This window comes from Syngnathus acus, chromosome 6, assembly GCF_901709675.1.
Source record: "Syngnathus acus chromosome 6, fSynAcu1.2, whole genome shotgun sequence".
NCBI lineage: Eukaryota > Metazoa > Chordata > Actinopteri > Syngnathiformes > Syngnathidae > Syngnathus > Syngnathus acus.
In genome coordinates this window covers 5,438,210-5,465,703 of record NC_051092.1, presented here as the reverse complement: position 1 = coordinate 5,465,703, position 27,494 = coordinate 5,438,210, and the positions used below count along the sequence as shown (strand labels likewise).

Here is a 27,494-nt window from a genome sequence, read left to right as displayed (position 1 = left end):
TAACTGTATCCTGGGATTTTGAATGACATCATACACTGGAGTGTACTGTTATTTGTTGGGCTGAGCACAAGCGCCCTCTCTGGCTTAGTGCTGCAGGTTCAGGATGTGTCTCGAAGCTGAAGACTGCTGCTAGGTGCAGGTGGATAATTAATCAGCAGTGGTTTGGAGATGCACAGTGAGGCGGACGTGCTGACCACTGTGCCGCGCTTCCCTTTAATTTGATGTATAATTAAAATTTGTATTTTAAAGAGGGTTCATTTAAGAATTTGTGCAAAGACTGGAGTTCAAATTTGTTTATGATGAAAAGGGTTAGTTAATGCTTTATAATGTGTTTGGTTAATTTCAAAATAATAATTATTTGTTCATTTTGTGTTTCGCGTCTCATTTTTAAATACCATTTGTATTTAAAGGCTTTTCATCTGGTTGAAGTGTTAACTTTCAAAATAAATGAAAAAGAAAGAAAGCTGAATGAATTTCTGTCCAAACTTCCTGAGGCAAGCAGCCTATTCCAGTCTGCAGTCAAAACCCCCAAGTGTTGAGGGCCACTTGCCAGTGTTTTCAAATTGATGTCAGTGTTATTAAACAAAAAAAAAAAGGAAAAATACATGAACATTCTTATTAATTTATAATTTCATTCAAGCAGGAATGAATGCTTACTTGGGCAAAGTCTGGTCTCTGGCTCACATCTGACATGTCAACAGTCACTGCCTTTGCAGTGTTCATGAAATAAAAACCAAACAAAAAATAAACGAACCGCGATGTAGTGAGGGATACTGTACTTGCTTTTGTTTACGAGACTGGTCTGACACATCCAATATGGCGGATATCGTGACGTACGCAGCGGCTAGCCAATCGCCGAGCTGGGCGCCATAAAAGCAGGAAACGCAAGTTGTCAACACAAGTTCTTTGCTCTTCTGTTGCACGCCTTTTCAAAAGTTTCGGCGTCAGACAGTCTGGTTTCCAAAAATGGAAGCACAGTCTTATTTTCCCGTACAACCCGGCATATGCATGGAAGAGAATTTATTTTCTTTGGATGATATTTTGCTTTCGCACGAGCGACTTCCTATCTGCACTGAAGTTACTTTTCCTCGGCTTGGATTCCTCGAGAAGTCAAGCGACTCGTCGGATATTCCGAAGGTAGGTAACCATCCTAGGGGGTCCTTGAATAAAAAAGGGACGTTAGTCAATCATTTCAAAAACAAGTTTGGGAATTCTCACAAACTAGGAAACAAGTTTTATGTTGTATAGGGTTTGATTTGGGTTTCTGAAAAGGAGGAAACCTTTTTTTTTTTTTTCCATCGGTGTATGTAATGACACAAATGACATGGCGTCTGTATAGCAATTGCATTTATTGGCCCAAATAACACAAAACAACATAAAAACACATTCACACTAACAAAAACATATGTAAACTGACACATGATTGGCAGTGCCATCACAAAATTAAGATTCATTGAGTGAAATAAGCCATACAAAGTAGACATTAATTTAAAACACAACCTTTGCATGCAGTGTGAATTCTAGATAATGTGTTTTGACAGTTCTTACTCTACTAATGTCTCCTTCACAGGGCACAAAAATGGAATTGCCTTTGTGGCTGTGCAAAGGTTTGTATGAGCAGAACAAAAGGATGCTGTCAATCGAGCTCCCTAAAGTTTATAGAGAAGGCTGGAGGACAGTGTTCAATGCAGACCCCAATGTGGTGGATCTACATAAGTTGGGGCCTTACTATTATGGCCTGGGATCTCAGATGCTGCGCTTCGACAGTCCAGACAACCCAGAAATAGCACAGACGTTGCTTCAGGTAATGCCCCAATTGCATTCACCAATAGACCCTTCTAATGTCACATCACGTTTGTAAACAGTTGGACTTTGCACACTCACTGTTCAATATGTGGTCATTCTGTGCTTTGTCCTGTCGTTTATTGTAGATCTTGGAATATATCCATGTTGTACCGCTGCGTCATACTGTATTTATTTGGCAAGTCAGTTCGACTTGGTGTCATTTATGCAGTTGTAGGATCCATTTGAACGTAACGTGTTGTCAACTACATTCAACAATATATTTCATAATAGCTTGGGAGTAAAATAGCATCTTGTATTATGTTTTCACTACAGAGAGCATGTCCAGTGTGCCCACTTATAGCAAGATGCAACATGCTTCTACTGAGAGTTGTTTATTTGTCACGTGTAGGTTTAGTTTGCTGTAAATCTGATGTGTAAAATGATTGAATGTCTACTACCTAAATGCAATCGCTGAACGAAAACATGCTAATCAGTTAGGGTGCGTTTTATACCATCAAACAAGTTGCGCGGAGTGGCCCATCTGGTTGTACGTATACCCATCTTGGTGCATGACAATTATTAATGACGACACTGGGAACAATTGGAAACAGCACCCAGACATGCAAAAACATGGGGTGGTGTTCCTTACAACCATAGCAACATCATAAAGGTAACAGATTGAGTAAAAATGACCGAAGACTGGTAAGAACGTGCTTATGACTTTATCAAACAATACAAACTGGGAGTATGTTATCGCTTATTTTTGTGTTTTACTCTTTATTTAAGTTAGTGTTTATTTTTACTGTGCAATGTATTGAAATCATTAGGAGTGCCTTAGCAAAGCTAAATTTATTATCAAAACAAAGAATGTCATTTTGAGACTTATCATTGTGTAGATCAGGGGTGGCCAACCAATCAGAGACTAAGAGCCACATTTTTTACTGTGTCATCGCAAAGAGCCACATCATCCCCCCCCCCCTAACCCTAACCCTAACCCCCCCCCCCCCCCCACGTCATTCTTCTTCTTCTTTTCAACTCAAACCGATTCAACTGGTCAGCGCGCCACCTAGGGGGGATAAATGGCAGCGCCAGCCAAGCATTTTGACGCTTGTCATGTGAAATCTCCTGAAGAGCCGCATGAAACCAGCCAAAGAGCCGCATGCGGCTCGCGAGCCGCGGGTTGGCCACCGCTGGTGTAGATCTTGTTAGTCAGGAGTAGTTTTGATGATCATATGATCACAATGTCAGCAGTGGCGATTCAAATAAAAAAATCGGTAAGTTATTCAGTGCTAGCATTTAGTTGGTAAAATACAATACCAGTTTTAGCAAATTCACTGTTTCAAAGACAAGACCACTAACAACAGAAGTGGCAGTTTAAAAGTAAATTGAAAATACAGGCAAACGCAACCTTTTGTGTCGCTCATAGCAAGTAACTCTGATTATTGTTTTTTATGTAGACATTCATTGGGCGTTTCAGACGAACTATGGACTCTTCTCAGAATGCCTACAATGAGGACACCTCAGCGCTAGTGGAGCGTCTGGATTGTCTTGAGAAATCACTTTTCATGTCAGGGCAATTTGGCCTCAACAGCTTCCAGGACTGGGAAAAAGGACAAGCCTCTCAGCTCTCTGCTTCAACCATGGTGCTCAACTACCGCAAGAGGAAGATAACAGACGTGCAATCGTGACCTTGCCTACCTGCTGCACGAAACCACTTGTGTAAATAGCCTCTTCATATTGTTTTCTGGTCTTGCAGAGACTGTACTTAGTTGTGAAGTCAGTCTGCATGTGCCTTGTGATTGGCTGGTGACAAGTCCAAGGTGTACCTGGCATAGATAGACTCAGTCTCACCTGTGACCATAGTGAGAAGTGGTGTAGAAAATGTATGCACTAGCATGTATGTTTACTTGTAAACTGTTCTTGTAACATTTTTTAAATAAAATTGAGAATATAAAGGGTCCTTTGTACTTTGCCTTTATTGCAGTGATAACATACATCCGTGACTGCAAATGTGATGCTTATCTTTCAATCAATTTGTCATTTATTTGTCTGGTTTTTTTTTTTAAATCCTATTACTAATGGCCCATTAGCAAAATGACGAACTGAGGTGGCTTCATTTATTAATAGTAATTAAAAGTGTGAGCCTTTGTTTGCAGAGGATGAATATTGATTAAATTATGCTCTTGAGGTTCTTTTATGTACTCATTACCTCCCTCTGAAGGCTTGCTATTTTATACCAAACATTCAAATATCTCTGTATGAGAAATTATGCAACATTGATGACAACATTGTTACAATGGCAATACACTGTCGAGTGTTTTCCTTATGCTTCACATACTAATGCTAGAGCATTATGGCGTGAAATAGTGATGAGTGATAATAATAACAACAGAAGCTGTGAACACCCAGAGGTCAGCCTATCTGTCTGTGTTCTGGCTCAATGTGAGTTCCTCTGGCATTACTGCACAGTGTGCTTTTAAGACAGAGTCAATAAAAATGGATTTGGAGGCCAACCACTGCCACAGTGGAGTTTGGCCCAGTTTGTAATCTTTGCATGTATGTTTCAATTGAGTCTCTTTCATAATGCGTTACTGCGCACGTAAAGATTTAAAAAGTATCAGAAATGTGTATCAATGAGAGGTTGGGGTGACACGCATACTGTAGATAGGTAAAAGGTTTGGTTGAGCGGTTTGAGTCTGAAGAAGGCTGGTTCGGCAAATATATTATCTCAACAGATTATTGACAGGTTGTGTTGATTTCTTTTTAAATGGGGATGGACCTATAATCGACTGGGTTAATTATTGCCACGGATTGGCATCGGCCTTTTTCAAAATTCTGACAACTATCAGCGCTCATAGCTGCTGTCCCGACTCCTGGACGGCAGTTCTTTTTCCCTACATCATTCCTACAGCCAGCCACGCATCCAGTGCTTCTCCTCAGTGAAGCACATTGCTCAGAAGCACCCCCCCCCCGCGCTATCAGGGCTCATTGCTACCGTCCCAACCCCTGGACGACAGTGCTGTTTTCCTACGCCGAGTGACGTACCCACCGCACTCGACCTTGGGGGCGCACGTCGCCAATACGGAACTGCGCGTGCTAATCTGCGTCGATTGCCACCACCTGACCTATGTTACCCGCTGATTAGGGCGTGTATACAGTATAGACGCCGTACGCCGGTTAGTTGTTGCTGTTTCGTCTGCTTTGGCACACGCACGCCTGCCAACCGATTCCCGTTTGCTGTTCGCAGATTGTGTAAACACTTCGATAGTGCCAGGATGTCATTATGAAATTATGCATGGAAGATAGATGCTCCTAGGAGTACTGATGCCGTTGTTCTTGCGATGATTTTCCTATGCATGCTAATATTTAATGACACAGTTAGCCAGTGGCGGTTAGCTCCTTTAAAGGCAGCTTCGACAAAACAAAAAGGCTCAAGTGGGTGCCTGCAGGCTGTTGCATGTTGGTGTGTCTGTGTGGGTGTGACTATGTTTGTGAGATGATATTCAGTAACACCATGTGAGAATTGGATGTGCAGAACAATTCATCGTGCCTCTTATTTGAAAGAATACTGTCGTATTTTGATAGTGTGCTTTAAATGGTAAAAGCAATTTTGGAGCTTGCGTACATCCGTCACAGTGTCCCTCTTTTGAGAACGAGATTAATATACAAATGTGTCACCGGGCAAAGCAATCACTCAAACTGCATTTCCTCCGCCTCAGCTCCATCGCTGCTTTCATCTCTTTTAGTTCCATTTCGCCCTTCGCTTGCTGTGCTCTGGTATTCGTTGTGCTGCATTACTGGTGAAGCCACGTGTTCTCTGTTTATCATCAAAAAGAGGAAGAAGAGAGAGACAGACAGCGCTCGCTACCTCTCTCTCTCTCTCTCTCTCTCTCTCTCTCTCTCTCTCTCTCTCTCTCTCTCTCTCTCTCCTCTCCCCCCCCCCCCCCCCCTCTCTCTCCCTCTCTCCAGGTCCATCCACTCCACAGACCCACACACCCTTAGTTACATACACGCTAACAATCCTCAGCAGCCTCAGGGAGATACATTCGACAAGAACAAAATCTCAGAATCTACCAATCAGAGAATCTCCTAGCAACACTGCAGGTACAATGAATCTTTATTTCTTCGCTCTACGAATTTATCTTCAATTAGATTCCCATTCATGAGCATGATATTTGAAATGATATATCCAGAAATGTGACCATAAAAATGTGGTGCTCTAGCATGTTCAACAGGAGGGTGTAAAAATGAGGACAGTATTTCTTTTTGACAGTATTTTTTTTTTCATCTAATGTGTGAAGATCGCTGCTGCTTTTATTTATTTATTTTAGCCCAGACTCCTGCCATAGCGCCACATAAACACCTCTCAATGCCAGACTCCGCATTGGCATGTGTTGATAATTAATTATATGAACTATAGAGCATTATATAATGGACCTTCTACAGCATATTATAGCTGCCATTAAACATTACAACAAAGATGCTAATCTGTAACAATCTACAATTGCTTCATCTAATTACTATGTAGTTAGTTAAAGCACGTTGCAAGGGAATGCCACACTAATACTATTGGCATATATGATTAAGATGGTTTTAGTTTAAATCCGAGAGATGATTGACTGTATTTGAGTCTATCCTGTGTTTGCATAAGCTGCCCTCTGCAACTGCATGCAGTTTCATCTTCAGTTAACTAAACAGTATTTGAAAGAGTGTTGATTTTAGGGAGCCATGTTTTTTGTCCATGCACACACAGGATCTTTTTCTGTTACATGGCTGTAAATGAAAGAAAGAAAGAAAGAAAGAAAGAAAGAAAGAAAGAAAGAAAGAAAGAAAGAAAGAAAGAAAGAAAGAAAGAAAGAAAGAAAGAAAGAATTTTTAATTTTGGACGGGCTACACATGAAATTGTCACTAAAGTTGAGGCTGTCAGCACATTGCAGTTTGTTTTTTTTAGTTTGAAGTTTATAAATAGATTCATAAAGAGTGTGTATGCTCCAACACAAAGCTTCACGGAGCCAGTGAGTGATTACACCCCGACACTGTTCTATGTGCACTATGTATAGCGTGACTCTCTTGTGTTTACAATAGCACCCAACCAGCATTTTAATCATAATGTGGGATTACTAACTAGACAATAGACAGCAGTACTCTGGAAAAGTCTTGAGACCACCAGTGATTGTTCTTGACCATATATGATTGCCAGAATGTCACTTAGAACAGGATAGAATATCTTCACTATGGGATTTAGTTAAGTATACATACTGCTTGCCTGGCTCGTAGGATGTCAAACAGAAAGATTTGGCTCAGGCTCAGGTCGTTTGATACCCTGTTGGTTTCTGGAGCTAAATTCCTGATAACTGTAGCTGTAACTGTCAGCCTAGATTAAAAATTTACTGCATATTTTCAATTCCAGTCCTCTATATTTTTCCATTTTAGGCTGAAAAGGGTGCAACGTGATCTACGAAATTCACAAACACACTAAAGTAGACTTTCCCCAAGCTCGAAAATAAAAATGTGTCTGTTTTTACTCCGAGTGCAATTTACAAAGTACTGTGACCCCGAATGATCAGGATCATACAGTGATCTAGCAAAATAGGCCCCCATATGTCTTGTTACTCTGCATGTGTTAAAGTTGTGTGAAGGTTAAGAATTACCATAGCGTCAATGCTAATTTCCGTTAAGCCGTCTGACATGTAGCATTTAGTGTTGACATTCAGCAAGCAGGAAATGACATGTTTTTTTCTTGACATTTTGCTGTTTAAATTCACAATTTGTTCTCTTTTGTCACATGCTGTTTGTATGTGTTGCTGCTTTGTATATGTTTTAAAGTAACATTTGTTTGAAGGTTTATCGTAACTACCAGAACATCTCAGCCAATATCTGTTAGCCCATCTATGGCATTTTGATTTATATGTGTCAGAATGAAAAAGTGGTTTGTGAAAACCATTTTGGGTGGGTCATAGTCAACTAGTGAATAATAATGTAGTTATATTCCGTTTTTATCCAGAACTTTACTGAGGGCTAACAAGTTCCCACAAATAACACGAGATATTTGGAAAAGCACTTGTGTGCTCGTCACTAACTACTCTGTAAACGAAAATCTTTGGCTAGTGCACGTCATTGTGCTTATCCTCATTTCAAACCATACATGTATTTTCAGAGGTTATTTTTTTTGTAAAAAAAACCATTTACTGTTCTTTAATTGCCTTCGATTATGCTTACAAATCGGTACTGCACACCGTCTTTGACTATTTGATCAAATATTTTTTTCCATTCTTTTGCGGTGTTTTATTTTGTACAAAGTGTTAGAATTACTCTTAACGAATTAAAGGTAGTTCACAAGGGTTATTTTTTTCCCCTCAGTCTTTTAATGTTTTGGTTTCCTACTGGACAATTGAATTGAGTTCTAAGGCCAGCACAGCCATGCACTATGGAGCCTCTTAGCCCATTGCACTTGCAAACGTTCCCAATCAGTGACTGAGTGGCATTTTGGAGTTTGCAAAGTAAAGTTTCTTTGGTTCCTCAGTGATGTGAGGACAGTATTAGTCCAAGTATCAATATTTATTTAGTAAGACTGTATTTACATGTACTCAGTGGTTTTGAAGCTTTGCAAGCCTGCTCATTGTTAGATCTGTTTGGAAACAACTCATGTTGCTACTTGAAGCCCACTTTCAGCTCCCACCCCCACCCCTACTTCACTGCATGGCATTTGGAACAGCTGAACAATGGAGGGTGGCAGCTAGTGAGCTGCTTGGAAAAGCATTGTCATTAACGTATTTAACATGCTGATAAAGCCCCTACTATGCTCGATCCAATTTACACACATTATCCACTCATCACTAACTAGTTTTACGGCATGATATGCCTTGTTATATCATATTTATAAGGCACTCGTGAACCAGCTTGAGTCTAGCGTATAATTCAGGAATCTAACTACATTGATTATTATTGATCATAAATGAATCTGATTGATTATTTTTAATTTTTTATACTTGATTATTATTGATCATAAATGAATCTCACAGCACAGAGCCATATGGGTTTCTTTTTTCCCAGCCAGCATTATTGTCTTGGTTCCACTGTGTCAATTTGTCAACAAAGTATGTTTTCCATTCTGTATTCAGTCTGCAGCAGAAATAATAATGAAATAACGTTAACAAATCCCTTGATTTACCACGGTTATGCAGTAAATCATGTACAGGGCAAAAAAAGGACCAAAATACAACAATCTATTTTAAAACGGTTCTTAAGCCACAACAGACACTGGAACAAATCACTGAAATAAGACTGGGAGAAAAGCCAGGGCTACTGAAAAGCAAAATTCCTGCTTGGTAGCAACGTACACTCGGCATGATAGCCAGGACTTTTTGGGGGCCTTGAATGGCTGTCTAGAGGTCCCTAAGAGTGCAACCATGTGTTTAAATATTTACAAACGCATTTTCTCATATATTCCAAAACCAAGATTTAATGCCACAGTGATAGTACTTGCAGATGCATTTACCAGTCATTTTGACTGCTACACTACATCAAAACAAATAAATAGGCCCATCAATTACAAAATCTGGATTAGTTCTTTTTTTTTTCTTTTTTTTTATGGGTTTAGTACTCCTAACCTTTACATGACTACATTTATATAATAGTCAAGTCCGCATTTATGAAACAAATGCAAAAGTAAATCAGTTAATAAGAAATAATCACGAAGCAAGACCAACATTTGCAGAAAAAAGACACCATAGATAATGAGTGAATGTTCTCCTCATTCCTGGTTGGGGTGTTGTTATTTTCTGACAACTGTCCAAGTGTGCTTTGACACCTATGACTTCTCTGGTCAGAATCAGTTGATGGATTTGTCAACAAACACCCCTACCCCCGAGCAAACGCCAATCACATAGAGGGCACATAGAGTATAGACAAATACAGATTCAAACTCACATTCACATCTATCTACAATGATATTGTTTGCCTTATTGTATATGATATAATCTCTCCCTCTCTCTCTCAATAATGATCACTACAATTAATCACTGTAATGATCACACAAAAACCTTGAAACACTCCATACAACTCTTCTAACTGTGATTACAATGAAGCGTAATGTATCTTTTCTCCAATGTTGCCCATTTTATCTGAAAAGTCATCTTGGGTTAGGGTTAGGGTTAGGGTCGGTTTTTATTGTCCGGCGCAATGTGAAAGAACCTGTACAACATAATTCCATTTACTATCACAAATGTTGTTGTGGACTGAGTGGAGAAATGGGTAAAGTGTTATCTGAGTAAAAAGTATGTCCTTTTCCCTGGTTATGAAATCATAACCTACTGTATCTGTGGTGCTGTAGAATGACTGATTTCTATTTCAACCAATGATGTGATGTGATATGATGTGTCAACAGTGACAGTAGAGTCAGACCATGGAAGAAGGGACTTAAATAGAATCCCAGTGGGCATGTTTGATGAAAAGCCAGTCAGCCATGTCACTAACTTGTATTGGTGTTCACTGAGGACTATTACTTCCTCTTCCACGGACACGAGTAAAACCAAGAAGCAAAACAGGTTTACTTAGGAATCAAATCATCCTATCAGTATGCTTCACTGAGCATTGATAACTTGACATCTGGTTGTATGTTCGGTTCAGGAAGGAGTCCAACATTCACTACCTTCCCCCCTTTAGTTTATTACGGGTAACTACCTACTGTGACCGTCTGCCCTGCTGGCATACACCCTGCATTCCTGTCAGTGGACCATAGAAACAACTCCAAGACTCAGAGCTTTCATGCGGTCAAAACATTCTCACTGACCATGTTGACGTGCACAAACTGAAATTCTGTCCACGTTTCACACTTCCTAATGAACTCCATTAACAGTAAAATATGACTTGCGATATTTGATCCTTGCCCAAAATATGTCTGCCTCCACTCCACCAGGAGGCAATTATGCTCCTTTGAGCGGTACAGAAAATGGATGGATGGATGGACCACAAACTATAAGATCTCCCCCTCTGTCTGGGGTAGTAGATTGAGCAGCATGGCTACAAAGTGATCAGGTGGCATTTGTTTAATTTACAAAAAGAGGTGAGAGGTGTGGCACAGGTTATGTTTGCTTCATTATGACAATGCCCTGAGCATCTGACAGTTCCTGGCCTAGAAAAACATCAGCATACTATTGCAACCTTGCTACTCAGCTGGCGTAGCATTGTGTGATTTTTCTTTTCTTTTTTTTCGAACTTTAAGGCGTCATTAACAGACCCGTACTGAAGATCACATCAAGGTGGTCATAACAACAGAGCTGCGGAATATCACTGAAGAATGCATGAAGGCCTGGCAAAAAATGGCTTGGAGAGTTTATTCGATACCAGGGGGAGTACTTGCAAGGGGAAAACTTATAGTTTGGGTGTGGGAAATAAACTTTGGTACATAGATTTTCTAACACACCTCACATGTTAATGTGTACATAACATGAGAATGCAGAAGAGAGAAGATATGAAAGCGCTTTTGTGTTATAGTGAGAAAAAAACAAAAGCAGCAAAGACGTGAGCCCTGCAGAATAGGATCATGCTGGGTTGTCATAGCAACTCTCTCTGCATAATGTTACAAGCCAGAAGTCAGGAGAGGAAGAAAAGGCAAGACCAGAACGGAAAGCAGAAGATTTTGTCTAAATGACCAACTTAGTTTGCAAATGTACTGAGCGGAAAATTCTGTTGTGTAGTAAATAATTCCTCACCCATTGAGAGTCAGGAAAAAACAATGTTCTGCTATCATTTCTCACTATTTACATCATTATGTCAGTTCATTCGGTCATGATGTGCTTTGCTGATCATCAGGTACACACTCGTAGTTGAAGCGTTGATCAAAATGAGGGGTACGACGCATCGCGTCTATTGTCTGTCTGTCTCTCTGTATGGTAGCAGGCATAACGACATAGATCTGCTTGGTCTTGGTTTGGATTTTCCTGTTTACGTCACACATTTCCCAAGCGACCTGTTGCCATGCGGTGCTATAGGTCAGCTGGAAATGTCACATGCCATTGACCGTCACTAGGCTCTTTATAAGGTAAACAAGGAAGCAGGACAAAGGCAATTCATGAAAAAAGAAATAACAAATACAATGAGAGATACCAGACAGAGACACATTAATTTTTATTTCTATTCCTCAGGCTGGTTTGATCAAGAGCAATCATTACTTAAGGAGGTTGTTTCACATTTAAGCAAGTGTAGTACGGGCAATACAAACCGATCTTTCTGCTGATTAAAGCTATGAAATAATCCAATGCTCTGCAAAAGGAATGAAGACACATGAAGAAAACATGCCCATCTTTGCCAAATAAAGGATTGGCATGATTTTATTTGTTTCAACAAATTTTCTCTCAGGCACTGTTTTTTCAAAATCATACTTAATGTACAAGAGAGGGTCAAGAGGGGGCTTAATTCGCTTTTCTGTAGATCATTTTACTGTGAACTACTGTTAGGTCAGAGGAGTGACTGATCTACCAAATATAATAAGAAAAAGTTATTATTTTTTAAAAAAAACACGTTTAACTCCCCTTACTGAAAAACATACCAGACCATAACATTTCAAATCAAATCAAAGCGCATGGTAAGGAATGTCACGGTTTGCCATGATTGTTTTCCCCCCCCATCGGTTAGATTGTTTACATATTTGATCATGTAATTGGTCATCCTAAAATAGCCCAATACTAAAAGGGTAACAGGGGACACGTTAATCATGTTGGCGGTGATATATACAAGTGTGTACTTCAAGTAGTCGAGTTTAATTATTTAGTTGAGACACTTCTGTAAGGACTTTGTATATACTGTATATGGGTCTTCTTCTGAGTCCAAGGCATCATTTGTCCTCTATTCTCTCTTTGGAATTCCTCCAGCACAATCTGTGTTTTGATCACAAGGGCTAAAACAACAAAGCCCAGATGTCACTTCCAGTTACTCCCAGCAGCTGATGAAGTGTGTGACCCTGGGATGTCAGTGCCAATACTTAGAATGGAAAGTACACAACATTCCAGCACTGTTTTATGTGTTCAGGCACTTTAAATACATAATTGACAACTACAAAATGTCAAGTCAAGCATAATTCAACTTAATAAAGATGAGTCAACTTAAACAACACAGAAAGGCAATGTGACGAAACAAAACTAATATTTCTTGAATTTAGGTTTGTGATTAAAATGAACATAAAAAAAAGAAACAGAAACGAAAATTGAAGTATTTTCAATTGCTGCATTATTTCCTGATGAGCTACATTTGCAAATATCCGACAATTCAATTTTTTTGAATTATTCTGTACAGATCGTTATAATTGTACAATCGTTCAACTTATTTGCATCATTTAATAAAATGGACTGAATCTACTTATTTATTTCCGTACTTTTCCTTGAAGCCTATATCTATTTTGTGTGCGTGCGTGTGTGTGTGTGTGTGAGATGATTTTCAGGTTACTGCCCAGGATGGCGGGAATAAAGGAACAGCAGTTCCCTGAGGAAAAGCCCTTGCTCCCAGAAAAGAGAGGAACTGAGTCAGACATGGTCAGTTAGCTTACTTGAAAATACTATGATGAATGTATTTCATATCATGTTTATTTGAGTAGGGACAGATGCCACAGCTTAGAAGAATGAAAAACAATCTCCAATGCACAACATCGTAGCATTTATAGCTATTGTCCCAAGAAGGGCTTTTAAACCAAGATCAAAAAGATATAGTTGCGTAACTCTAATAATTCAAATAATCTAAAAACTAATAATTAAGGTCATTGACAGCCTGATTGATTCAGTGCATTGTGAGTGCCTGACCCATTTCGTTGTTAAGCGGAACCGAAGCTGACACAAATAAAGTCGACGTATACTATCGCAGCGCCAGTCTAATGTTTTCTTTCGTAAACTCTCATTTAGCAACAACTTTCTCTTCATTGCTAAATATTCGGCGCACTCATCTTTCATGTAACTCTTTCATGTAATTTTACTGCTTTATAATAAGCAGTTGTATATGATGCAAAAGTGGATGTTTTGTTTTTCATGTTGTTTCACCATACAGCAGGAAAAGGCGTCAGGAGGGCAGCCATGCCCTTCGAGCCCTAAGCCCTTCAATAAACCCCCTCCTCACAGTCGTCCCACTCATCGTTGGCATGTCATCGCAAGACATTGGCTCCGCCAGACCCGCTGTCGGACCAGCGGAACCCTTCCGGTAAAAAGCCAAAACACAAATTTGTTGATTTCAGAAAACATATAAAACACAGGAAAGTGATATTTTCTCTTGATACAAATACATATGGTGCATATGAAATCCATATATTTTCTTGCTTCAAATCTGAAGTTTACGATTTATCAGTGACTTTATGCTGCAAATTAGACCAAATATGAAAAAAAAAATTAACAGAGCTGTAACGGATAAATTCATGCAACAGCCTATGACTTGTTTTCATGTCAACATAAGCATACAGTTTTATGCAGTACAATATGTCTTAGTTGGTAGGATTGAAGAAATCGTTCATGGACAAATGGTGTATATGAGTGCAACAGATCATGATTATATTTATTATGTACCATAGTAATCAATTACTTGGATAGTATGCAAGTTGCAGTTTTTTTAATGGTACATTCCTGTTAAGGATAGAAGAAAACACCTATTGTCACTCAAATGAATTGAAACTGACAAAAATACAAAGTGATATTAAATAGTTTTGTGGTCCAACACAATCATTTTAAAAACAAACTGGCCTGCACAAAATTTATGGTGCACTGTTACCATACTGTCCTGGACAAAGTTTCCGGTACACTATTACCATACACATTAATAAATGACAAGAGAGCGAAACGCTGCTTTTATTAACTTGCCGAGGACATTGATTTCAAATTTGTAAACTGTATTTCAGGGTTAGACAACATGCTTGAATTCCGTCCGTCTGTCTGTCCATCCATTTTCTTCTAATTATCCGGGGTTTATTCACGGGGTCAGCAGCAAAAAAAACAGCGCAGAGAGAGCCATGCGGTCTATATGGCATGTAGATGCAGGTGGACCTTCATTATCTATAATATTAGATAAGGTGCATGAAGAGCAGTCAGTTTCTTTCCTCGCCATCATTGGAGGGCAGATACAATAGAGAAGAGTGTCACCTGCTGGCTTCTCAGCCCAGACTCACAATACTTTTCAGGCTTGGACGATTTTGTTTCTCCAGCGTGGAACTCATCTCCCTGACTCTAAAGTAAGTTTGAATCTTTTATTACACTGTTCGATCTTTTTTACTTCGCAGCCGGAGTGCCTGGGAGAGCGGAGGCTTCGTGGCCGTTTGTCTACCGTCGATCATCGGACACAAAGTATGGCTGCGGATCAAGAGGTTTGTACGGCTTCGTGCACCAACTGCACCCTTCTCTTAGAGAGATTGTCCCTGCTAGAGGGACGTGTCCGCCAGTTAGAGCAGAATTGCGCGATAACCGTAGATGTGGCGGATACAGTCGCGGACTGTAGTCAGCCCGCTAGCCCAGTTAGCATTAGCCCCAAGCGGCTTGCTAATCGCGATGAGCCAGGTAAGACGCATAGCCGTCCAAAGTCATCTCGGTCTACTGGCCGTCGCACTTTGGTCATAGGTGACTCCATTACCCGAAATATTACGCTTAAAAATCCAGCCACGGTAATGTGTATTTCTGGGGGCAGAGCACCCGACATAGAAGCTAATCTTAGGGAGCTGACTCGCAATAGGTCTAGTCAACAGCGTAGTTCCAACAACACTAGCTACTCGGACATAGTGATACACGTCGGCTCCAATGATGTTAGGATGAGGCAATCGGAGATCACAAAGAGAAACATAGCGAGGACTTGTGATCTCGCCAGAAAGATGAGTCGGCATCGAGTATTTGTCTCTGGCCCCCTGCCTGGGAGAGGCACTGATGAGAGGTTTAGTAGATTAGTCTCCCTTAATCGATGGATGGCTGGGTTCTGTAATAAGCAGGGACTGTATTTTATAGATAACTGGCCCTCCTTCTGGGGCCGCCCCGACCTGCTGAGGAAGGACGGCCTTCACCCTAACCGTGAAGGCGCCTTCACTCTTTCTAGGAATATAGATTACTGTTTGAGCCACGCATGACAGGTCACTTTAGAGCAGGCCGGGGCACAGGTGATTAGACCACCTGTCAGGATGGGTTTGGAGTCTGTTAAGCTAAAGTTAACTAGCGCTAGGCTAGACTTCCAGCATGCACATAGCTCCTTGTGTAGACTAGAGCGTGACAGTTTGAATAGTGCCACAGTACACATAAACACACTTTCTACTGGGGTAGTAGACAAATCCAATCACTCCACCCCAACCGGTTTTGCTGATGAAACGGTGCCTGTTTCAGATAATTTTACATGTGTAACAAATATTTACTATCAGATTCCCACGGTCGTATCGTCCCGCCGCGCTAACAAACATTCGAGAGGTGATGTCAGGCCTAGAGAACACAATCTTACTCGCATCTCGTTTAAATATCCTTCGATAGATACGCACCCTGACCGACCGATTACGCTTAAACTCGGTTTTATGAATATTAGATCGCTTCATACAAAAGCAGTTCTCGTTAATGACCTCATCACGGAACATAATCTAAACGTTTTTGGTCTCTGCGAGACCTGGTTAAAACCTAATGAACTGATGCCGCTTAATGAGGCCTCGCCTCCAAATTTTGTGAGCTCGCATGTGGCGCGTCCTCGAAAAAAGGGTGGGGGTGTCGCCCTCATCTCGAATTCTGAGCTGAGACTTAGGCCTCGTTCGACCAATGTATTTAAAACATTTGAAGTTCTCACTGTCCGATCCACCGCTTTACCGTCATTTTATCTTGCTGTTATTTACCGTCCACCCGGGGCTTACTCTGGCTTCCTGGATGAATTTTCAGAATTCGTGGCTGATCTCGTAACCAATGCCGATAATATAATTATCATGGGTGATTTCAACATCCACATGAATTTACCGTCAGAGCCACTTACTTCGGCGTTTCAGACTTTAACTGATATGTTTGGTTTTTCGCAAGCCGTACAGGCAGCAACGCATAAGAATGGAAATACCATAGATCTGGTATTATCCCGAGGACTTGCAACCTCAAATATAGCAGTGCTGCCATACACTACTGTTTTGTCTGATCATTACTTAATAAAATTTGAAATTTTAGTTTCTTGTCAAAGACAAGAGAGCAATCGGAATTATAGGAGCCGTAATTTTAACTCCATGACTGCAACTGCGCTATCTGAGTTACTGTCGCCGGCAACTGCCATATTTCCCGCGTACACCGGCTCTGTTGATAACCTTACAAATGAATTCAATGCGACATTGTTAAATGCCATTGACTCTGTGGCGCCGTTATGTCTGAAAACTCGCCGTAGATTGCCTACTCCGTGGTTCACGGATGAAACGCGTACGCTTAAGCAATTATGTAGAAAGCATGAGCGCAGATGGCGTCTAACCAAACTTGAGGTTTTCCATCAGGCATGGCAGGACAGCCTCCTGAAATATAAAGATGCGCTTATCTTAGCAAAAACTCGGTATTTCTCGCAAGTTATTAATCTCAATAAAAACAATCCGAAACACCTATTTGATACAGTGGCAAAGCTGACTCTACGCCAGCCGACCCCCGATAATTCCTTCCACTCAGCTGACGAGTTCATTAAATTTTTTGCTCAAAAGGTTGAGTCCATTAGGGACGAGATCAAGAATACCATTCCAGTCGTGCGGTCGAGCCCGCCGTGTACCAACGCTGATGATCATGCAACAACCCTCTCAACTTTTAATAGCGTGTCCCTTGAAAGGCTTACACAAATGGTTAGTGCGGCTAAACAAACAACATGTTTGCTCGACCCTCTTCCAGCCAAACTACTTAAAGAATTATTTCATATTTTAGGACCGTCTGTCTTAAATATAATCAAGCTGTCTGTCTCCTCTGGGATAGTGCCAACAGCCTTCAAAACCGCTATCATTAAACCGTTGCTTAAGCGACCAAATCTTGACCCGGACTGTCTCAGTAATTATAGGCCAGTTTCAAACCTCCCATTTATAGCAAAACTTCTTGAAAAAGTAGTAGCACAGCAGCTTAATGATTACATGGTCGCCAATAATCGATATGACTCTTTTCAGTCTGGTTTTAGAGCTAATCATTCCACTGAGACAGCACTTGCTAAAGTGACTAACGATCTCCTCATAGCTATGGATTCAAACACTTCATCTGTACTGTTACTACTCGATCTTAGTGCTGCCTTCGACACTGTAGACTTTGATATTTTATTAGGGCGTCTTAAAAGTTGTGTTGGTATTTCAGGGTCAGCACTAGGCTGGTTCCATTCCTATCTATCAAATAGGACGCACCGAGTGGTCCATGGCAATGCGTCCTCTGAGCTCTATAATGTTACGTGTGGTGTCCCACAGGGATCGGTTCTCGGACCAATTTTATTTAATATTTATATGATCCCGCTTGGGGACATAATACGTAAATATAATATTAGTTTTCAATGCTACGCGGATGACACCCAATTATATATGCCATTATCGATGACAGATCCGCGTGATTGTTGTAATCTTGAGGCATGCCTTGCGGAGATCAAGCAATGGATGTCTCTCAACTTCCTTCGTCTTAACCCAGATAAAACTGAGATGTTGATAATTGGTCCAACTCGTTTTCAACACTTGTTCAAGGAAACCGCTATAACTATAGATAACCGTACTATCACTCAGAGCGATACTGTAACTAATCTCGGGGTAATGTTTGACCAAACTCTCTCCTTTCAAAAGCACATTAAGAATATAACCAGAATTGCGTTCTTTCACCTTCGTAATATTGCAAAGATTCGTCCGATCCTCTCGACCGGTGATGCGGAAACTATTATACATGCGTTCGTCACGTCGCGCCTGGACTACTGTAATGTACTATTCTCTGGTCTTCCTAAGTCCCGCATCAAAAGTCTACAGTTAGTACAAAATGCTGCTGCAAGGCTGCTCTCACGGACAAGAAAATTTGATCACATTACCCCAATATTAGCCAACTTACATTGGCTCCCGGTCCATTTAAGATGTGACTTCAAGGTTCTTCTATTAACCTATAAATCATTGCATGGCTTAGCGCCTTCGTATCTCGTCGACCTAGTTGTTCCTTATGCTCCGTCTCGTAACCTTCGTTCGCAAAACGCTACCCTTTTAGCGACACCGAGGGCCAAGAAAGTGTCTGCAGGGTCTAGAGCATTTTCTATCCGGGCTCCAGAGCTTTGGAATGCCCTCCCAATGGATATTAGGACTGCTACCTCAGTAGAAACATTTAAGACACGTTTAAAGACACATTTCTATGACATGGCCTTTAACTAACTTGGAGTGGCCGATTCGGCCGGAGTTTGTTTTGTTTTCTCTCCCCCCCCTCCCCGGCCGGGGAGGTGGTTAGGTGGCACCCAAGCTGACAGCGGCTATCTGGATTCTTGTGGGCTAATTCAGGTTGGGGGAACTGCAGCTCAACCTCCATAGCCAGGATAGCAGAGGGCTCCTCTGGCAGCCCTTCGCTCTGACTTGGACATCTACTTTTGATTTTCATATTATGTATTATTTGTGCCCTCTCTGCATCCATTACAACCTGGTGATCCTGAAAGGGGGATCCTTCCATCTGTGGTCCCTTCTCAAGGTTTCTCATTTTCCCCGGGCAGGGGTTTTGAGTTTTTCCTTGCCCTTTTGGGAGCTTAAGATCAGGGGATGCTTTGAGAATAATTGTCAATTTTTGTCTATGTGAAGCCCTTTGAGACTGCTTGTGATTTAGGGCTATACAAATAAACTTGACTTGACTTGACTTGACTTGACAAACGATGCTCTCTTGGTATTGTATTTTCTTGCTCTACACTCTGTCCAGCCATCTATTATCAACATCGTTTGTGGTTCTTGGGGCTGAACCATAAGCTAGCTGAGGGCGAGTCTGGCATTTCTTTGCTCTCGTAATGTCTATAACATGGGTGGCCAAATCTGTTCCATTATTCTGCCTGTTTTAAATGTTTCCCACCTAATTCAAATGATCAGGATCCTGATCAGGCTTCTGCTGATCTTGCTGATGACCTGATCATTTTTGTTGGCGGGAAACATCTAAAACATGCAGGATAGTGGCCCTCCGTGACCAGAGTTGGAAATCACTGCTCCATGTGGTCACTGATTAAAAAAAACAGAAGTGCTGGTAGAACACGAGTTTGGGTGTAATAAACATGACGGAAAATGAAATCAAAGTACTTTTCGCTGATAAGATTGTTATTTGTAAGAACACTAGAATCGGGACGCAACAGACCAATGATGAAAAGGTCGTTTTTCATCAAGTTAATATATCTTGTGTTCATATTTTGGAGATTTTTAAATGTTGGCCATTTGTATTGTATTTTGAAGACAGTTTACCCTTAATTTGTGCCTTTGGATATTTAATTGTAGTAGTTTGGCTTCAATGTTATGACTTATAACTTATAATGCTGTACATTCAGACACATTCATACCTGTAAACAACATTTTGTGAAGTACACACTGATCAGCAATATTGAAGCCAGACTGGGTGTTTGTCAACAAAACTAACAAATAAACCATCCATGAAAACTCCAAACATAATGGTGATCAAGTGGCGATGAAGAGCGCCCTGTTTGTGATGAGTTCCAATGGTTTTGAATACGGATTAAATGTCAATTTAAAAAAATTAAATCATGTTCCACAATTCATTTGTGCCCCCCCCCTCCTCCTTGTCTGTCTCTCCCGGCAGGAGAACTGTGAACAGCTGATGCCAGTGGGCGATTGGAAGGTATGCTGCTATTGTTGACTTGATCTCTTAATCTTTTTGTGGCGCTGCCATCTGTAAAGGTCCAAAAATATACTGTATTTTGACATTTCAATCATTACAGCGTCCATTCCAATTTCACTATGGGTTGTACGTACACAAGACAGAAACGTAAAGGTTACATTTATTGCCTTAAATCGACCACGTAAAATCGAAGTTCAGCTGTACTATAAATATCATTGTTGTTCATTAGTTTATTATTCTGTTGTAATTGTGAAATCAATATATTCATTGAATGCACATGTGCATCGTCCACATCCATTTTTACATTCTCTCTGCTATCTGACTGATTGAGCGAATCCACCGATTGTTTCAGTAATAACTTTCTATTTCCTGCTGCAGCTGATTAGTCTAGATTTGATTGCATTTTATCATCGTGTCTACCACGTACGGTAGACTCACAATCCGAATGTACTAAACACTGGCACATATGTAGCAGTGGTGCTGATGAGAGAGGATGCATAAAAGACTGTCAATATATGGTACCCAATAGTATGATGGCGAGGCAGCATTCTGAGCCAATCCTCAACTCCCTACACCACCCCCATGGTATTGTTGCTCACGGAATGTGAGATGAACGCGAGGCGAGGGGGAGGGCTTCAGCTTTAAATTCTGGGTGCGGAAAGCTCCCAAGCAGACAAAGGCACTGCAGCAGTGTGCACCATCTATCATTCAGCTCCACTCTTCATTTTCCAGCGGGGTTCTTGATCAGCAATAGTCGCTTCAAACAGGAGGCCTGGCTGCTCAACTGCCTGTCTGTATCTTCCTAATATTTTTAGCCACTGAGAGAACATTTACTGTGGAATCATGCCTGAATGCTGGGACGGGGTGAGTGGAGTGAATTTAGGGTATATGGCGAGTGATGCATCTGAGTGACGTAGGTTGTCATATGGCGCATTTGTGAATTTGGAATTGTAAATCATTTGTAGTTGATGACAAGAAATTGAACATTACAATGTTTAATATTTTACCACGGAACAGACCAAAAAAAAAACGCAAATGTTGAGTACAATGCTGATTTCCACTTTGTTTTCATGCAAAGCAGAAACTGCAGTGTCAGAGGAAATAATGGGTCATTCTGTTCCTTTAGCCTACTGACACACTTAAGAATGCCACCGCGGATGCTCTTTTCCTCTGCGGATGAACATGCATCCATGTGCCGATGTGTACTTGCGCGTGGGTGCGTGTGCTTGCTTGTTTAAAGAAAGCATTAAAGATCTTTGCAGCCATGTTAACCTTGAAATTAATCACGTGCAAAAATTGCCATGCGGTATTCTGAATAAAACGAAACTAATATTTAATGTCTCTGATTTTGTTGAATCTCTTTGGCCTTTTGCATATTGAGTGTAAAATAGATCATTTCTTCCATCTCAAAAGCTGAAGGTCATCATGTTAGCAACCCTTAATGCTGTATTCACGATTTGTAATCCAATCGTAAAAACAATCTCCTAACAAGTCTGATGCAGTGACTGTCTGAGATAGAACAGTAATTCCATTTGATCTAATTCTGAAGTCATAATTAGCTGAATTAGGTCCTATCGCATGGCTGCACAACTGCAGAACTGCAATACTATCCGTGGCCAAGGTAGAGAGGGTTATGCATTGTTTGTTTTATCATTCAGCTTCAAGCATAGTCAATCATTTGGACATTATGTAAAATAAATTACTCCATTGTGAATGTATAATGTTGTTTTTGACATTGTGGGCATGCAGCATTTGAGATGCTACATTAAGGTGTCAATCGATAATAGGTGTTTGGAGAGATTCAGCTGTTAAACTGGTGGAGTGCGACATACTGATGATAAGAGGGAAGAAATTATGAAAACGAAGCCCCGTGCTCTGGCCATCAGTTCTCTATCGTTAAATACCTAAATATGTCAATCTGCTTTGATTAGTTACGCATACAAGTTTCTTCACCTCCATTTTAAATGTTGATGGTTGTGATTGACATGACTTATTGCAGAACATGTGTTCTTTATAAAGTGTAAGAAAAGATCTTGATTACCTACAACACAGACGGTATTATTTAGGATGAATTCTATATTTACTGGATTTATTTGAATGTGTTCAAAACACTTCAACTTACATTCATGGCTTCAAATTCTGCACGAGTGGATATGCTTATTATGAAGTCAGGTGACCAACCAGGTGAACAAGTGTGTTTTTCTTCACAGGAACATGATATTGAGACTCCTTATGGGATGCTGCATGTGGTTATCCGCGGGGCGCCCAAAGGGAACAAGCCTGCTATTCTCACCTATCATGATGTGGGACTGAACCGTGAGTCGTGTGTATTTCTTTCTCGACAGATGTGCCAGTATGTTTTTTTATAAAGGTGTTTCTGCCCTTGCTTCACGTGATAATTGGCTATATCAACAGCTCTTTTCAGTCACACACACATATGCATATACACACACAAACACACACAAAGTGAGAAAGAGAAGCAACACATTTATTTTTAAAGGAAGAAAATGGAATTGGTTGTGTGCTGTACAATAATACACAAAATAAAATGTCATCATGACATACTCTTTGTATTTGAATTAGCTACATATACTTTTTATACCTAGGCTAATCTCCATCACAAGTCCCCACTTATTATTATTTTTTTCACATTCGCAAATGATTTGCATCTCACGATGAGGTTCCCACTAAAATCATAACATGACTGTGAGTTGAGAGTTGGCTGACACGCTATAAATGTAAATGTTCAAAGTTGCAGCAATGTGAATAATTTGAAAAACAGTGACAAAAGACAAAATAAAAGCACCAGAGCGGGGATGAGAGTGACAAGGATGAAAATGTTGAGGAGGTGAAGAGACAAATGAAAGAATGAGTGGGAATAACAGTGATGAAAAGTAGGTCAGAAAAACATCCATGTCCTTTGGAGGGAGGCGGGGCGGAGCCAGCAGCAATGCAGATGCGTTATCGAGAGAGATTGGGGGTTGAGTATATTAGCACAACTCTCATTATTGCTGCTTTGCTGTTTGTTTCTTAAAGGTGGCAACATTGGTGAAAAAAAATACATATGGATAGCATCGATTATGAACTGTTCACAATCGAGCAGTTTGAAACTAAATTCATATTTATCTTCATTATAATATAGTCTGCCATTAACTCGGAAACAGAAAAACACAAGTGGATGTGAACATAAAAAAAAGAGAACATTTCAATTGACCCAGGGAACAGAAATTAGGTCACGGACCACGACTGCAAAATTAATACATACGTATGTACATGTGTTTAAGTGTGGTGATAGAACTGAAGATGGAGGAGGATGAGCGAGAGAGAGAGAGAGAGAGAGAGAGACAGAGAGAGACAGAGAGAGACAGAGAGAGACAGAGAGAAAGAAACAGAGAGACAGAGAGAGAGACTGAGAGAGAAAGAGAGCGAGAGAGCGAGAGAGCGAGAGAGCGAGAGAGAGAGAGAGAGAGAGGAGGAAAAAGTACAAAGGGAGAAAGTAGGTCATTGAGTCTGCAACGTGCAAAATGCAGACTGCAATCTGCCAATGGATAATTCAATGAGAGAAATGTCTCACCTACAGTAAGTATTTATGCGGCAGTGTTTTCTGAGCCTCATCTATTTTCTTTCCCAGATGCCAGGCCAATTAAACGATTTAACTAATGCTGCTTAGTTCGAGCCTCAGAAAGATACAATGTTGCTGACACACATGCAGGCTCAAAGCAGGCCAACCAAAGCCTGAAGAGAGGACTGCACATGGAGGGCTGACATCTGTAATCCCTCGCTATATTGCGGTTCATTTATCGCGGCTTCAGTACATTGCGGATTTTTTACACCAAAAAAAACAATCAAAAATGAAAAATAAAAGTTCTAAATTGAGGAATTTGAAAGTTGCCCGCACGCCAGCAGAAGGCAGGGAGTGCCCACACAATTGCAGTATGTACACTTGTACCTTGTTATAAAAAAAAAAGTTCTAAAAACACATGTACAGTATTGTACCTTGTTATAATTTTTTTATAATAATAAAAGAGTTCTAAAAACATATTTACAGTATGTACACTTTACCTTGTTATAAAAAAGTTAATAAAATAGGTGTCAGGCAACAAAGACAGGGAACCAAGTGCAGCACGATCCTTTAATGGTGAGAGGGAAAACGGGGATGTAGAACGAGCAAGTAGTCAGGGCAGGCGGCGATCTGGAGCGTGGTCGAAGGTCAGGCAAGTAGTCAGGACAGGCGGCGATCTGGAGCGTGGTCGAAGGTCAGGCAAGTAGTCAGGACAGGCGGCGATCTGGAGCGTGGTCGAAGGTCAGGCAAGTAGTCAGGACAGGCGGCGATCTGGAGCGTGGTCGAAGGTCAAGGAAGCTGTTGGCTACAAAGTTTGGTCCGGGGACAAAAAGGCAGCAGTATCACGTGCAGGGTAATCAGACGAACTGACAACTACTGGCAGAACACAGAGAGGTTAAATAGGGAACCTAACGAGCTGTAGCAGGTGCTGGCAATTCCATGAGTCGGGCTAGGCTGGAAGTCAGGTGACGTGGGGACGTGACAGAACCCCCCCCCCAAGGGACGGCCCCCGACGTCCCAAAAGCAGAACCCCAAGACGGAGCATGAGACCGGGCGGGAGGGGGGGAACCCAAGACGTGCGGCAGTCAATATTCCGAATCAGAACACGTCGACCAAGCCCCGTCATCAGGCGGCACTCCCGCCCAGTCCACCTTCCCAGCCGCGGCGTCGGGAGACGCCGACCAGGGGGCCGGCGTGGGAACCGGACGGGTCCCTACCGGACGACTCCGAGCAGGAAGCCGGTCAGACCCCAATACCCCGCCCACCGGAGCAGAACCCGGCTGCGGACGTCGCAACGGCAGCGGAGTAAGGGCCCGGGCCATCCGCTGCGGCCGACGGCGAGACCGGACCCGCGGCGGCTGCCCACGGATTGGAGAAGCGGAGGGCCGAGAGGCAAGGGCGCGGGCTGGAGTCGAGTAGTGGTCCTGGGACAGGGACTCGCGACAGGTAGTGGGGGGCAAAAAAACCGACCCCACACGGATCCTTGCTTGGCGGGTGTCCTTGGGTCTCGTCGGGCAAGAGACCACCCAGTGACCCTCACCCCCGCAGTACAGGCAAAGCCCCTCTCTGATGCGCTGACTGCGTTTCCTCACAGAGAGAGAGGTGCGTCCGATCTCCATGGGTTCTGACCTGCTGGGCTGGGTGTGAGGAGCAATAAAGGCGCGCTGACTTACGTGGACAGGGTCCCTGGCGGACGACAGGTCCGGTGAAAAAACCGGTGCGCTCCATGACACCCGAGGTGTCGGGCTGATGTCACGGTGACGGGGGGGCGGAGCCGCTCTCCTCTCCTCGCGTCGCCTCGACTGGATCCGCCGGTCCACCCGTACTGCCAGGTCCATGGCCACTTCAAGGGTCTGTGGGCGCTCGCAGGACACCATCTCGTCCTTGATATAGTCCGCGAGTCCGTGGATGAAGGCACCGACGAGAGCCGGGGTGTTCCAGTCGCTACGACGCGCCACCGTCTGGAACCGGATGGCGTACTGGGCGACGGATCTGCTGCCTTGGCGCAGCGTGAGGAGCTCTGTGGAGGCGTCCTCCGAGGCGGAGCCCAGGTCAAATACGCGCAGGATCTCAGCGGCGAAGGCGTCAAACGACGAACAGGCGGGTCCCTGCCGCTCATATTCTGCCGTTCCCCACAGCCATGCCTCGCCCGTCAGGTGAGTCAGCACGAAACCCACCTTGGCTGGCTCCGTGGCAAATGTGACGGGCTGGAGGTCGAACAAGACACGGCAGTTCGTCAGAAAGGCCCGGACGTACTTGGGGTCACCGTCGAACCTTGCGAGGTTGCTGAGTCTGGGCTCAGGGACGTCCACGTACTGCCCGGGTGCCGAGGCAGGACGGGGCGTGGACATAACGGTGGGCTGATCGGCGGGGCTAAGCGGCACGGACGTGGACAGAGATGGCACAAACCGATCTGCAGCAGCCAGAGGAGCCAAGTCTCTGTGATCCCTGAGAGCCTCTACCAGGTCCTGGTGGAGCTGGTGGTGCTGCTGCAGTTGCTGTTGCTGCTGCTGCAGTTGCTGTTGCTGCAGCTGGAGCTGCTGTTGCAGCTGCTGGACGACCCTGGTTAACGCCGCCATCTCCTCTGTGGTCTTGCCGAGCTCCCACTCCGTGTGGGTCAAGCGGGCCGTGTCTAGGGAATCGTGCGCTGGTTGCATTTCTGGTCAGTTCGTTCTGTCAGGCAACAAAGACAGGGAACCAAGTGCAGCACGATCCTTTAATGGTGAGAGGGAAAACGGGGATGTAGAACGAGCAAGTAGTCAGGGCAGGCGGCGATCTGGAGCGTGGTCGAAGGTCAGGCAAGTAGTCAGGACAGGCGGCGATCTGGAGCGTGGTCGAAGGTCAGGCAAGTAGTCAGGACAGGCGGCGATCTGGAGCGTGGTCGAAGGTCAGGCAAGTAGTCAGGACAGGCGGCGATCTGGAGCGTGGTCGAAGGTCAAGGAAGCTGTTGGCTACAAAGTTTGGTCCGGGGACAAAAAGGCAGCAGTATCACGTGCAGGGTAATCAGACGAACTGACAACTACTGGCAGAACACAGAGAGGTTAAATAGGGAACCTAACGAGCTGTAGCAGGTGCTGGCAATTCCATGAGTCGGGCTAGGCTGGAAGTCAGGTGACGTGGGGACGTGACAATAGGTCTAAAAACATATTTACAGTATGTATACTTTAGCTATATCTACATATGTTACACACACCCACACACACACACGCACGCACACACACACACACACACACACGCATATTTATATTTATATTATTTTCTGTGTCATTTATACTATTAATATAGTATTTACATGTTTAAAACTACAGTAATACCTTGTTTATCGCAAATAATTGGTTCCAAAAACCACCCGCGATAAGTGAAATACGGTCACCCTCTCATCTGAA

The 27,494-nt window shown here is 42.4% G+C and overlaps 2 protein-coding genes across 6 annotated transcripts in view; both read left to right on the top strand.

Annotated features, from left to right (window-relative positions):
* The first annotated feature begins 879 nt into the window (after positions 1 to 879).
* gins3 (GINS complex subunit 3) lies at positions 880 to 3,546 on the top strand. Its single transcript, XM_037253988.1, has 3 exons — positions 880 to 1,137; positions 1,571 to 1,804; positions 3,243 to 3,546. The coding sequence occupies exons 1-3, from the start codon at positions 967 to 969 to the stop codon at positions 3,471 to 3,473; spliced, it is 636 nt and encodes a 211-aa protein (XP_037109883.1). The 5' UTR covers positions 880 to 966; the 3' UTR covers positions 3,474 to 3,546.
* A 2,217-nt stretch (positions 3,547 to 5,763) lies between these two features.
* Positions 5,764 to 27,494, top strand: part of ndrg4 (NDRG family member 4) — a 30,870-nt gene continuing 9,139 nt past the window's right edge. For 2 of the 5 annotated variants that reach the window (XM_037253985.1, XM_037253983.1), the window contains exons 1-4: positions 13,212 to 13,313; positions 13,819 to 13,968; positions 20,508 to 20,546; positions 22,757 to 22,862. In XM_037253985.1, coding sequence (XP_037109880.1) covers positions 13,212 to 13,313; positions 13,819 to 13,968; positions 20,508 to 20,546; positions 22,757 to 22,862 — 397 coding nt within the window. Of the gene's footprint in view, positions 5,890 to 13,211; positions 13,314 to 13,818; positions 13,969 to 20,507; positions 20,547 to 21,186; positions 21,294 to 21,346; positions 21,411 to 22,756; positions 22,863 to 27,494 lie in introns of those variants that run through there. The other 3 variants (XM_037253987.1, XM_037253986.1, XM_037253984.1) reach the window with 2 other exon arrangements.

Excerpts from the sequence above, each read along its gene's own strand:
- gins3 (XM_037253988.1), top strand. The coding sequence starts at position 967 with ATGGAAGCACAGTCTTATTTTCCCGTACAACCCGGCATATGCATGGAA. Across the intron at positions 1,138-1,570 it reads ACTCGTCGGATATTCCGAAG|GGCACAAAAATGGAATTGCC; the intron begins GTAGGTAACCAT and ends TCTCCTTCACAG. Across the intron at positions 1,805-3,242 it reads TAGCACAGACGTTGCTTCAG|ACATTCATTGGGCGTTTCAG; the intron begins GTAATGCCCCAA and ends TTTTTTATGTAG.